At 36.3% G+C, this 13,466-nt stretch overlaps 1 protein-coding gene across 1 annotated transcript in view; it reads right to left on the reverse strand.

The window, feature by feature from the left end:
* The window catches only part of RXFP1 (relaxin family peptide receptor 1), a gene marked incomplete at its 3' end in the record, with an annotated part of 44,362 nt that overhangs the window by 15,324 nt on the left and 15,572 nt on the right, over window positions 1-13,466 (reverse strand). The window contains exons 3-4 of the mRNA XM_083860818.1: window positions 1,713-1,817; window positions 805-910 (exon numbers count right to left, since the gene is read on the reverse strand). Of these exons, the coding sequence (XP_083716944.1) occupies window positions 805-910; window positions 1,713-1,817 (211 nt within the window). The remainder of the gene's footprint in view (window positions 1-804; window positions 911-1,712; window positions 1,818-13,466) is intronic.

Consider the following 13,466-nt stretch of genomic DNA (forward strand, 5'->3'; position numbering starts at 1 on the left):
TTAGCCTGAAAGCCATCTGAACCAACTCACTGCTTTTTCTCCACCTAGAACTGGGTCAGTATTTTTGAATTCTTTTTCGACGCTGAGCCAGAAGCCAATTTAAATAGACATTTGACATTCCACATCAGTTTTTGTTATGCAGTGTTGCAGTATTTGTTCTCCAACAAGGAGAACTTCAGCCACGTGTGAGCACAGATTGGTACCAAAAGTAAAGATCCATGATCCAGATATATGAGGGAAATCCTCAGGTAAGGACACAGGATGCTGCTCCCTGCTCAGTGCACCTAAAACTGACTCTCAAACAGCAATGTGAAAATCAAGTGCACATCAACCATATTCTGGTCTCTTAAAAAAAAGTTTGGCTTACACATACACATCTGCATGATGACTCAGCCCACATTAAATCCTTTTATTTAATAGCGTATTCAGAGACATAAAATGAGAACTAAATAGATTTGCTCCAGCAGGGAGTTCCACTGAATTCAAGGTTATTGACTTTATAGACAGAAACACAGACTAGGAATATTGGCAGGATCAAAGAATAAGAAACAGGTTCTAAGCATTGTGTCTTAAAAGGAATAATTTCTTTTGTAGATTTTCTTAGATATCCTGAAACTGTAGCTCAAGTCACTTTTACAAACATGAACCGATCAAGTCACAGAGTTTACTTCTTACTTTCTTGTCAACAGAGACACAGTGACAAGCACCAGCTGATCATAATTTTAAGGCTGTAGTTGTGAAAAAGTTGTAGGATTGACAGTCAAACCTGAACAGAGCAAGACGCCAGGTTACTTCTCTACTTACAATATGGTTATGTTTGAAGAGACTGATGGGACAGCACGTAATTTGGCAGCATCACAGAAGACCTCTAGCCCTTGGCAAGTGCACTCTGCTGGCACATCACCAGCCACTGCAGGACAACAAGAACATGGTTGGGGCAAAAGGTGGGATATGTGTTGTGATGGGACATGGAGAAAAGAAATATGGTATAAAAGACCAATGAGCACAAAGACAGACGTAGCAGGCTCTTTGCACATAATTAAGGCACATGTTTTTACAGCATTAATTTAGACCTGAGAGGACTCTAATCATAAATATAAAGGGACACAAAAAATTATATTACCTCTGTGAAAGAGCTTGTAAAACTCTTGAACCTTAAACATGATATACAAGATTCTGACATGGGATTTTTACAACAATTCTTTAGATTATTCAGCACTCTCATTACTAGAAAGACCACAATTCCATGGGTGAAAATGAGTTGAAATTGGGTCAAGGAGTCTTTGCTCATCACAGTAGAAAGCAGAATCAAAAAGTTTGTACAAAGACCTGCCTAAGTGGAGGGGGTTTGCAAACTTCATTTGATGTACAGAGAAGTGAACTAGAAGCTATGTTACCTTCATTTCACTCTGAAATATATGCCAGTTCCATGGTCTCTCCAGCAGTATCAGCATATTTAGATAAACATTTATATTGCCCTCCTAATTGGCATATGCTAATTAAAAGACGTTTGACACTTCTCTTGCAGAAAATGAATCATCCTTAATGGAATTGAAATTAGCTTCATATTAGCATTTGTTCATTTGAGATATTAATTCTGTTTTGCTATAAATGAAATAGCACTAAATTTCCTGCTAAGCATATATTTGCTCTGTATTTCTTTCTAGGAATCATCATTAACAATCACTCAAATAGTATCTGTAATTACTTACAGCACTCAGGCGTCTTTGTCTGAAATGCATACAGAGATTTCAGTTTATTGTATTTGTCCTTTGTATAATGTTTATCAAATTGCAGAGACCATCCATTGTTGTCCTCTAATAAAAAACAAAAAAACCCACACAACATTAACAGACCACAAATAAAAGATATTAAAGTAGAAATGGAAGGTAGAAATATCTTCACTTAATTTAGTTGCATCAATTTTTGTCTAATTAATACAGGTTTTTATTCCAGAGCATTTTATACCCCATTGGATATTTTTATACAACTGCTTAATCATACATATCTACAAACAACATGAGCTGCATAGAAGTAACAGTTAATTATACTGTCAGTAACAATGCTGGCTATGGAAGTCACACTGAAAAACATAGTTGTGAATTCAGAAGTTTTTATTTATTTAGGAGCCTGAAAATGAGAGGGAACCATATTTTCATACTTACTTAAGCATGCAGGCTTGCCACTTTGTCTAGGAAAGTTGAAATGATTACTATGACTCTGACTAGTCTGTACAGAGGGACACCTTGCACTACCACAGCCAATAATTTCTTTCCTGAAAATTTAGATTAATGCCAAAGGAACACTACTTTTCAGGAGAAGAAGGAACTTGGTGTAACATATTAAAGTCAGAGTGTTCGTGTTAAATTTAATATGCATCTTAAACACAGCATGACTCCATATTACCCATTTGGTCACAGTGCACAGATGTACTGGAACTGAGTAGTTTATGGCTATAAGAACAAAATTCAAGAACCTTTTAGTTCCTCCCAGCGAATGGACATCTCAAGATATAGTGGTGCTAGAAATAACTACTGTTCTGTTAGTTATTTATTTATTAGACCTGTAAATTGACTGATCAGGTAGCCATTTTCCAAACAAGCTGGAAAGGGAATGGGATCTTGCCTTTAAAAGCTGTGATTGGATTTTAGTTTTATTAATTTGAGTCTGTCTTCTCTTCAGCTTTTAAAGCATCTCTTTTAATGAATATGCAGCAGTAGCAGAAATGCTCCTTGGGATGGCACTCACTAGCTGGTGAGCCAAAGCATCCGTGACAATTGAAAGCAGCACACTTTAAGTTTAGTTATATTTAAATACAATTCCTCATGGGTATTTCTCTATAAATCTTTATATTTACCTAAGCATTTTTAGTATATAGATAGGCTACAAAATAGGCAGGGAGAAATAAAAAATATTTTTCTATTTGCAACTTTTCCTATTCTGAAATGGCTTCTCATTTTTCAAGTCACATTACATCTCAGTTGTTGTTTTCTCAGACAGGCAGGGAAACGACCTTGAAAGCATCTCCTGACACCTGCCTACAGATGAAGCTGTTTTTGAGAGATGCTTGCCTCTTTGCTAAGCTGAAAAGATGTGTTATATGTACTGATTAATGATACTATGAAAGATTAAGTAACTTCAGGCAAACTATCCTTCATCTAGTTATTTGTTTGTTATGCATAAACTGAAAAGGCGCAAGATTCAAAGCAAACATAAGTGCCTGTCTTCAGGAATTGCTCCAGTGAGAGAAAAAACCAGACCTGATAACACATTCAAGAACATTTTACTAACTTCCTTGAGAGCCCCTTGCATGCTCTGATCCATTAGCAATTTTGTCATTCTAGATCATTAAGCTAATACTCAGAAGCAGTCTAATGCATTTTGGACAAAATGAAAGGTATTGGCAAACCAGCCTGTTTTCAATGCTCAAAAGAAGCTCAGTTTTAGGACTGCCTGCAGTATGGAATCTGAAATTGATGAAGTGATGAGAATAGATCCTTTGTCAAGTGGCAAGTGCCTTAAAAGCCTACTACCCTGTAGATGGGACCGTAATGAGGTTTTCTCTATCATTATTCCTGATTATTTAACTGGAGGACATCCATTGAATTTCATTTGTACGACTGGACTCAGCAACATGTGAGAATTCAACATACACAGAGAAGGTAAGATTTTTATACAGAAATTTGGAAAGATAGTTTAAAAATGAGATTATTCTTGATGTATAGATCATATCAAATGAATGCTTTGCAGTCAAGAATATGGTATGAAAATACTCTTGGATTTTCTAATTCATAATTATATTCACAGAAAGTTTTGGAAAACTAAACACTTGTTTGCAGATTCTGAATATACAGTTAAGAGCCATAAATTCTAACCCTCCTGTTCTGACACTAAGGAGTGGATAAATGAGATTCTATTCCACTTTTTGTGTACTTTTAAAATGCTTTGTCATGGGATAAAGCATGTACAAGAGGTGACCACCAAAGTATGTCACATTTGCAGAGAAAAAGGATGAGAACTGCCTCCTACACTAACAGGAATGATGGAGCAGTTTGTACAAAGGGGAGGTTCCTCAGCATTTTTGAGGAAGTCTAGAGGCAGCTGTGTATTTTTGGGTGGCCATAAAACAGAAGAGGAAAATTCACAGAGAAGATGGATTATTTTATGCTGGAATCATTCTGGCTGTTTGGTGTTTCTAGTAAGTTCATTTTAAATAATGGGCTTTTCTCAGGGCATGCTTTCTATTAGAAATAAAAGGCATATCTGAAGATAATAAAACAAGTTATTAAACATCTTTTGACCTCCAGAAATATATGCTTTGGGCCAAACTGTGCCCAAGCATGGGACAGTCTCTATTTTATCCAAACTGTTTTGTCAAATCCCAAAAGAATGTATTGTGCAAATAACTATATTTGGTACGACCATTCGGTGAAACACTCAATGGCAGAACCGTAAATCACTTTTCAGTCGTTTAGAATTTATATGAAGGTTTGTGACCTGTTTACATCTTTTGAGGCAAGGTTCTCCAAACACTTTAAGAAATGACTGGTAGTAGTACTGGTCTTGAAATCTCAAATCTATCATTTGATGGAGAACAGCTCAGATGAGAAATTACTTTTACCCTAAGCCAGTTCTAAAACAGATTAAGTTGGCTGTGGTTCTGTTAAAAATAAAAGAGATCTGAGAAAACAAGACATCATCAAATCTTCTACATGAGATAAGTGAAATAAGTAGTGGCAAACTAGTTTCATCTGACTACAGATTAATATGCTCTTTCTTGCTGAAAGTTTCCAATTACCACTTGTGATGGGAATGAGAAAGAGCATGTTAACCCTGACAAACTACAGATTTTGAGTAATTATTTCAGTGACAGATCCAGTGATGATGGCATCACAAGAAAGTATTATCTATTGTCAGTTAAAGACATATCTCTTAATATGGAGCTTATGATGAGGATGCTATCAATATGACTTCCCCCTTCTCTCAGCCATGTCTTCATGGGTATTATACAGAGAAATGCCATCAGCTAAATGTATAAACACTCTAAAGAGAAACTGTGTCACCCTTTGATTTTGCCTTTTCTGTTGTTCATAACCCATGGACATATTTCTTTTTGTCAGTTGTTCGAATAAACTTTTGCTTGCTGTAAGGAATTACTTCAGGCTTTTTGCATAAGTGTCTTTTGGTAGAAGGAAAACCTGTGTCATCTAGACAAGAAGAATTTCCTTTAAAAATATTTACAGATTAAGGAATAAAATTGCTCTTTTCCACAGAGGCATCCTGATACAGCCTCAAAACCTGCAGCAAGACCAAAACCACATGGAGATTTTACAAAACCGAGGGCTGCAGTGCCTGGAGGGAGGGCAAAGTTGGGATGGAATTTCACTGTCTCAGTTATTAAATATCCAAGCAGAAACAATTAAGATCTTAGAGCTGGACACCTTATCAATCAATTCAAAGGTGACTTACCTGACACCAATCTGCATGTCACTGCACATACACTGTGTCCTGTAGCTGCTGATGAATTGAACTCACATGTAGCTTGTCTGCTTATATGTGACAATGCAATTTGTAATAAACCAGACAGGGAACAAATTAATTTGCATAAGATTTACAGTTCTCTAGATGAAATAGATTACAATACTTAGACAAGTTTTTTATGATTTTAAGGCTACTTAATTAAGCTAGTGCAACTTTTAAGAAAACTGGCAGGTTCGAATTTCCAAAAGATACACATCTCAATGTTTCATCTTTATTCCTGTGAAATATATTAAAAACCCTCAAAATTTCAGCAAAGCTATTCCATGTGCTGGCATTTGCACATTAAAGTAAACTTTATTATTTCAGCGCCATATACTGTGGAGGGATGGCAATGACAATGAAATTTGGCCATATATGAAAAATTTCAATGTGAAGCTTGAAAATCCTATCTTTCCCCAGATATTTGATACATTTTGAGTATACTATTGACTGTCAAATATTTACTTGATGGCTCACAAACAGAATTTGCTATCCAGGGCTCAAAATCAAATTACGCCTCATACATTCAAATTGTATTTTAAGTATGATGGGAAAAATGCCATGCCAGGAAAACATAAGATAAATTATAACATTATTCATTACTAGTATTAATTTGAAATTTATAAAACATCAAGGTCTTCTGCAATGTGCTGAGACAAAAATGAAATTTCTCATCCCTTATGAGCAATCTTGTAATATTAAAACATAAATTCATAAATGCATCTATTTTGTATAGATGTTTTGAAATACCCCACCGAAATTTAGATTTCTGCTACGGAAATCTAATAGATGGTTTAATGAACCCGCAGAACTGCAATAATTCTTTGTATGATTACAGACCTTCAAAGAAACACATAAAAAACTAGCATTACATTATATAGATTGTTACTATGTTTATCTTGTTGAGTTTTTATTGGTCACTTTTGAAAAAAGAGCTGGTCTGTTGAAACTTATTTAGTAAGGCAAGCCAGTCACCTGGTGACTGTGTGGCACATGGTAACAGATGAAATTTGTGTTTTTAGAGGCAAATAGGTGCAAGGCTTCAAACAGCCACTCCCTGCCCCAGTTCTTTTGGAAACCTCTGTGTGTGACGAATGTCTATAAGTGAATTTACAACTGGGGAGCGGAACGCTGTCCTTTGTTCAGAGAACTCTTAGAGCTGAGAGCAACACAATAGTAAATACATTTAGCCAGCGAAAAGCTCCTCTGGAGTCAGAAGCAAATTAAATCTGCATGCCTGTTCTTGCTTCACTAGACTGGAAAAATGTGGCTATGACACTGTGATTAAAAAACAAATGTAGACACACTGCAACCATTGCCTAGCTGCCAAAAAAACAGTTTTGCAGAACTATCAGCAAAATTGTCCAGAAGCCAAATTTTTAAACACTGAGGAAACTTGTGCTCTCAAAATAGCTCAGGCTACTTTGTTCCATTAACCGCTCTACATAATTAAAGATACAAAAAAAGATAGAATCAAACACTAGCACAGTTTTTCTTCCATTCTCCCTTTTATTATTGCTTGTATGTGAAGCATAGTCAAATGTGTAACAGAAATTACTGGTCTCTAATGTCTCATTTATGGCAAAAGAGTCTGGTTTGCAGAGGTGCAAGGGATTAGGGCCAATGTGTGTTTTTTGTTTTGAAATTAATAAGAATTCTGGTGCTTGCATTTTTTACATAATTCTTATGTTAATATAATAATTTTACATAATTCTTATGTTTAACATAATTCTTATGCTAAAATACTTATTATTCTAAGTAGGACTTATACCTGTGTTGCATGATTTACTAGAAATAAATGAAGAGCCTACATGAAAAACAAGTTCTGAAATGGAGCAGAAGAGCTATTCAGTGTGATACAACAGTAACACTAATTTTAAACGAACTGTACCTCCTCAACCAATTAAGTTGGAGATAAAAAAGGATTGAGGCATTTATTTATGAAATCTACATATCACAGACTGCATGGGAAGAGACTGTATATTACACATGATGCTTCTGTGACAGGTGGCGCAACCTAGATTTCTTCATCTAAAGTGAAAAAAACCCCTCTGATAGCACCTCCAGTCTTTTCCAGATCTATTGAGGAAGGCTGGCTCATGAGTAACAAACACTGGGGTTTTGAAACATATGAGCTTTTTATAAGTTTCCTAACTTAGGTAAGTTATGATTCCTTGCTCACTGAAGACAGTGGGAGCCTCTCCTTTGATTTTAGTGGAGTCAGTCCAGGTCAGTTCTTGCTGGGCTTGGCTTTGCTTCATGAACAAGGTGGTGTGACTGAAGATATCACATCAGTCATACCGTTTGCATTTTAAATTAGAACAGAACATAATAAATCCTATAACTGTATAGATTTTAACTGCATGTTTGTGTGCTATCAAACCCTAATGGAAGTTAGGGAAAACTTTTAAATCTGAAAGCAGGATTATTTATAAATAAATGAGTGCACCTCTCACCCCTTTACATACAAGGGATTTTTAGAACCTGTAGCTACAGGATGCTGACACACAGCATTAGTTATATTAGTGACAGAGCAACAGGGATTAATCTGTCTTCCAGACTTATAAAATATGTTTTCAAATTGGCCAGGTGGGATGTAAAGTCCAGAGGAAAGCCCAGTACTTTTTGAGGTCTGATTATGTTTCTATATTTTTCCCAAACTAAATTTGACCATTGCCCATTGGTTTTGAAACAAGAAACTAGATACAAGCTTCACTGCAATTTACTGGGAGGCTTCTCCCCAAAAACTGGCATCATACTAACAGCACAGCTAATTTACAGTTCTGATGACTAAACTGTGTGGATGACCAAGCAGAACGTATGGAATATGAGAAACAATATTGCAATGAAGGCCTTTGAAGATCAGACAGGAAAAGCATCTATTTAGTCTCTCAGTGGTTCAAATTGCATTAACAATTTTTGCAGCACTTTTTAAATTAGTATGTTATGACTACAAAATGGCAACAGACCCAATGTTGGATCCAGCTGAGATAATTACACAGAAGTTGTTTGACTGAGAACATTGTGCTTTTATCACTGTATGCAGTAGTATGATAATTTTGGTCAGGGAAAGCTGACCCTTACCTAGGGCAAAAACTTGTTCATTCAGCTCTCTAAGTAGAAGGCATATCAGAGAATTAAAAAAAAAAAAAAGTTAAAAAAAATGTAAGTTTTAAAATTTAAATATTTAATTAGGAGCCTATGAAAGAACATTTTTTGTGTGTTTCTAAAGCTATTCTAGATATTTTGAAAACAGAAATAAACATGGATCATTACTGACAGTGTTAGCTGTCTTCTTCCAAATGTGTGGAGTACATTTATGTTATGATTAACTTTCCTTTCTTTTCCCCCAGTGTTTTGCTTGTCAGATTTTGTTCATCTAGAGAAACACACACCTTATAATGAGAAAACACACGTAGGCTCAGTGCAAATCTACACAATAAATATTGTTGTTCTGTTATTTTTGTTTTGCATTTACCAACTGTTGTTTTCCTCTGTTGTTGTTAGTTTTGTTTTTGTTTTGTCATTCAACATCACTGTGAAGATCTCAAAACTCTTCTTTCCATGAATTTGTACTTGGGAATACATACTTGGCACGTTTAGTATGCCACTAGACATCAAAGACTTTTGCCTAGAGATTGTTTAGACTGCATTAACAGTCATATTGCAGCAGCAATGTCTTTGGTGTGAGAAACATTTGTTACTTACTTTAGGAACAACTTCCACGTCAACACCGCCATGGCATTACGGGAGCGGAATTTGTGATTATGCCTATTTATCCTTGCGCAGGTTTAAAAGGCAATGAAGTTAAACAGAAGTTCTAACCTCCCATCTATAAATGCCAAGTAGCTATAGAATCAAATCTTACAGCTGTAAATAAATGGGAAAAGCTCTTCCCTGGAAAATCAGGCAGAAGCCGTTGTGTTTGAAATCAAACTTAGTAAGGCTAAACGTTATCAAACTTGCTCTGCTTTTCCAACTCGATCTTTAAACAAGTTTGGGCACAGAAGGATGCTGAAATGGCTATATCTTGTTCCCTACACATTTTGAATTTTGCAAATAGATACAAAAATAACTCCAAGTGAAACATGATAGAGGCTAAATTGCTTCATAATGCCCTCAGCCTAATTAAGAATTTGATACTTCAGCAAGGATGAGCATGGAACTGCACAGCAGAGAAAAATTAACTACTCTCTCAAGTCTAAAAAAGGAAATTCTTCAAAACCATAAGTGCTATGACAAATTACAAAACTTTGAATTATTTTTATTTAAAAATATTATTTTCATGACAGATTTGCAGAGATACCCACTTTTACTCAGTGGACTACGTTTTCCAGTTCAAAAGGTAAGATTGCATTTTCCATGCACATTTAAGGTTATCCAGCCATAGTTCAAGCAGAGCCTCCCATCACTGAGGGCATGATAAATTACCAGCTGCCTCCTCTTATTGCAGTTTACTACAATGCCCCAAGCTCTTCCACATTAGGGTATCACACGCAGTGCTTTATTGATTTAGGAAAGCAAACTAGGTTGCAAATGCACAAGATTTCAAAGATAAGTGGCTTCACTCTACTATGAAATAACAGCTATAATTCACTCTTTTCCAGAAGGAGAAGAAATGCTGAAGCTGAGCTGTCAAACAGCATATCCACGCCCTGAGGTTAAGCACTGTCACAGCAGTCTGAGTCTGTTCCAACTCTACCTATGATCCTAATTTGAGAGCTTCACTATTCTGGAGCTTAGTTTTATTTTTATTATTTGGATTTGGAGAGGCTGGTGGAAGTGAAAGAGGAAGCAGAACTGAAGAGGGCACCACAAAGCCAATCTCCATGTGCCTGGGCTAGAGATGAGCAGTGATTACAGCACAGTTGAAAACACATCTCTCAGTGAGGATTTGGTTTATTTTGAAATATTCATTATCATGTTTTGCTGTTACCAGGCACACAGTGCCTGAAACAGGATTAATACTGCAAATAATCTCAGAGACTACAACAATTTCTTACAATAATTTCTTACAAATACAATCTTACAAATATTACAACAATAATTTCCTTATGGAAATGAAGTGGGGGATGAGACAAATTTGTCCATTAAAAGAGGAAAGGAACCACTACAGGATAGTTGGAGTGAAACATTTAATGACTTATTTTGCTTTATGTTTCCATGCTATACAGCTGGTTTGACTGTAGGCTTGAGATAGGGCATTATCATTACTGAAGACATTAGTAGGGAAACTGTTGGTTGGCCTAGCTTTATTTGAAATACATGCATTAAAGAAAAAAAAGAGAAGAAAAGGGTATTTCTGAACTCCTTAGAGGGTCTACATTGATTTTTTTTTCCCTTCCACATTTGTTGGGTTGAATCCTGTAGACCAGTCACCTCAAAATTCCTCAAATTGATGCAAAAGTGTTCAGGAATTGAAAAGATAAGCTATTTAATTAGAATACCTGGTGGATGGGATTAAAATTTCCAATGGCACTGCATGAAACAATTACTACACTGGAAGAATTTAATTTTTAATTTCTTTTCTGTAACTAGGAGCAATGACTTCAATTGAAAACTAATTGTAAATTAAAAAAAAATGGGGAGAAGGAGCCAGATATAACTGTTGGAATGAGACAGGCATACTGAGGTGATCCTGGGAATGGCAGGGGAAACAAAAAGACAGATGGTTTCTCTGTCCCAGGAATTAATCACTGAGGCCTCTTTTCTTGTATTTTAAGCGAGATGAATAATCACAAAGATCACCCCACTTACTACATGTGGAGTCATTCCAGAAAACCTCATCAGGACATCACATACACTCAGACAAGGAAGTGACTCTTTCTCTGATTGCACAACAAAGTTTGACTGTGATACCAATTTTTGAGAAAACATTACTGCTGAATATTACATTAACAAATTTCTAAATGAGAAGAGGGAATCAAGCAAGATATGAGAAAAACACTATAGCATAGTCTTTCAGAGGATGAATATGATGACTCTTCATCTTCTGTAATTTAGGTTTTCAAAGATCAAGGCTATCTCATTCTTGAATTACTATACACAAAAGAGAATTCAATATCACAGCTGAATTGTTTTGTATGTTCATTTCTATAGAATAAAATAAAGGCATTACTAAGGATTTTGTTATTCATTGCTCCAGGGTTCCATATTGAATCACTCCTTGCAGCACTCTCCCTGCTCACTGACAACCCGTGTTACTTCTAATTGAATTTTTGAAATTGGTTATTCATAATCCAAGAATACCTCAGCTCTGTGTCAGTAATAAGATGAGATGCAAAGAGCTCTTTGATTAATGGTCTCAATGATCTTAAATTTCTTTTCTTACCTAAACAATTCTCCTATACTGTCTTGTACCTCCCATTATAAAACTGTGTGTGTCCTAATTAGCCTCATATGAAGATGTTTCATTCAGCAAGTCCTTGTACGATGGAATTTGTGGTATTGTACAGAAATGAAATATGGATAAAGCTACTGTTTATTGTCCTTGAACTTCTTAAACATGAAAGGGCATCACCATTGGCAATTTCTGCTACTGTAGGTCAAGATGGCTACAGAAAAATAGAGCAAGCTGGTTTTGTTCAGATTTTGATTGTTTACAACAGAAAGTAGGTTTATAGCATCAACAAATGGTATAAAACTACAAAATTGTGCACGTCCCTTATATGGGATTAGAATTTAAATTCACTTTCATAGGAAGTAAGACACTGAAATTACATAGGTGTAACAGTAAGATACTTCACACAGGTGCACAAATCAGCTTCACTTGCAATGAGAAGAACTACTTTCAAAATCTCATTGGCTTTGGTGAGAGGCCTGGTAAAAAAGTACCTTTACCATATTTTGTTTGAAATTCTTTTCAGAAAATTTCTTTCAGTATACATAGCTTGGAATTTTCACCTAATATTTTAATTCTTCCCACCCAGATCTGATAGCCATGTGCCTGTCTGGGACAGAAACAGTTCAGCTGTTTGGCTGAACCTCCATGGCCACAGGAAAATTACTAAAGAATAGGAAGCCTACTTCCCCCATCTGCAATGGATCAGCAGCTCTGGAAAGCACCTCTGAAAATATCCAGGCTGTAAGTAAGGTGAGAACAACAGTAAATAAAAATCGGTAATAGTAAATAAACAGTAAATAAAATAGGGTCGCTTTTCTCTCCCTGTGGTCTTAGCTCACAACGAAGTGGTGAAGCTCTCTCCTCACAGAATATAGGGATCCCTTTCCAGATCCTACCCCTGAGCTGTGTCCAAACATTGCATGAGAGATGCTACTCAGCATAGGCCAAAGCTCTGCCAGGGCCATGCCCACAAATAAGCAGCATGGACAGGTCAGTGCCCATGCAAAGCCCTGGCCTTACCTGGTTTGCAGTAGAAGTAAAGCCAAAGCCTACAAGCCAAGATCACAGCTACTATCCAGAGAGGCTAGGAGTGACAAGGATCAAAACAGCATGTCCAAGTGACCTGACTATGTGTATTCCCTGGGATTTTGACATTTTTAACCATCAAAGCCTGCTGGTAGCGCAGTCTGCACAGTACACTCACAGACTCACATGTTTCTCCCAAATTAGGGCATAAAAAATTCTGAAAAACCTTGAAAATTCTTCTAAATTATGTTTCTTGCATTAAGTCACATTAAGCTTTTCGTAAACTCTGTTGGAGCACGCATCTACCTCTCCTCAAAAACAGTCTTTGATAGATCACATATATCCATTTGTAAACATCAAAATGACATGTACAAAGAAGTTCAAAGTAGGGAAAAAATAACCGATACCACATACAAAGAAAAATGTGGCCCATTCTTGTTTCTCTAGCAAATGGTTTGCCGGGTGGCTTTATCAGCTAAAGCAGACCTGCTGCACTCTCTGCAAAACATGTAACTTTCCTATTCCTGACACTCCACACCCTCCTGTTTGATGTGAGCACTGCCTGGGTTTCAGTGAC

This window comes from Zosterops lateralis (genome assembly GCF_965231275.1).
Source record: "Zosterops lateralis genome assembly, chromosome: 5".
NCBI lineage: Eukaryota > Metazoa > Chordata > Aves > Passeriformes > Zosteropidae > Zosterops > Zosterops lateralis.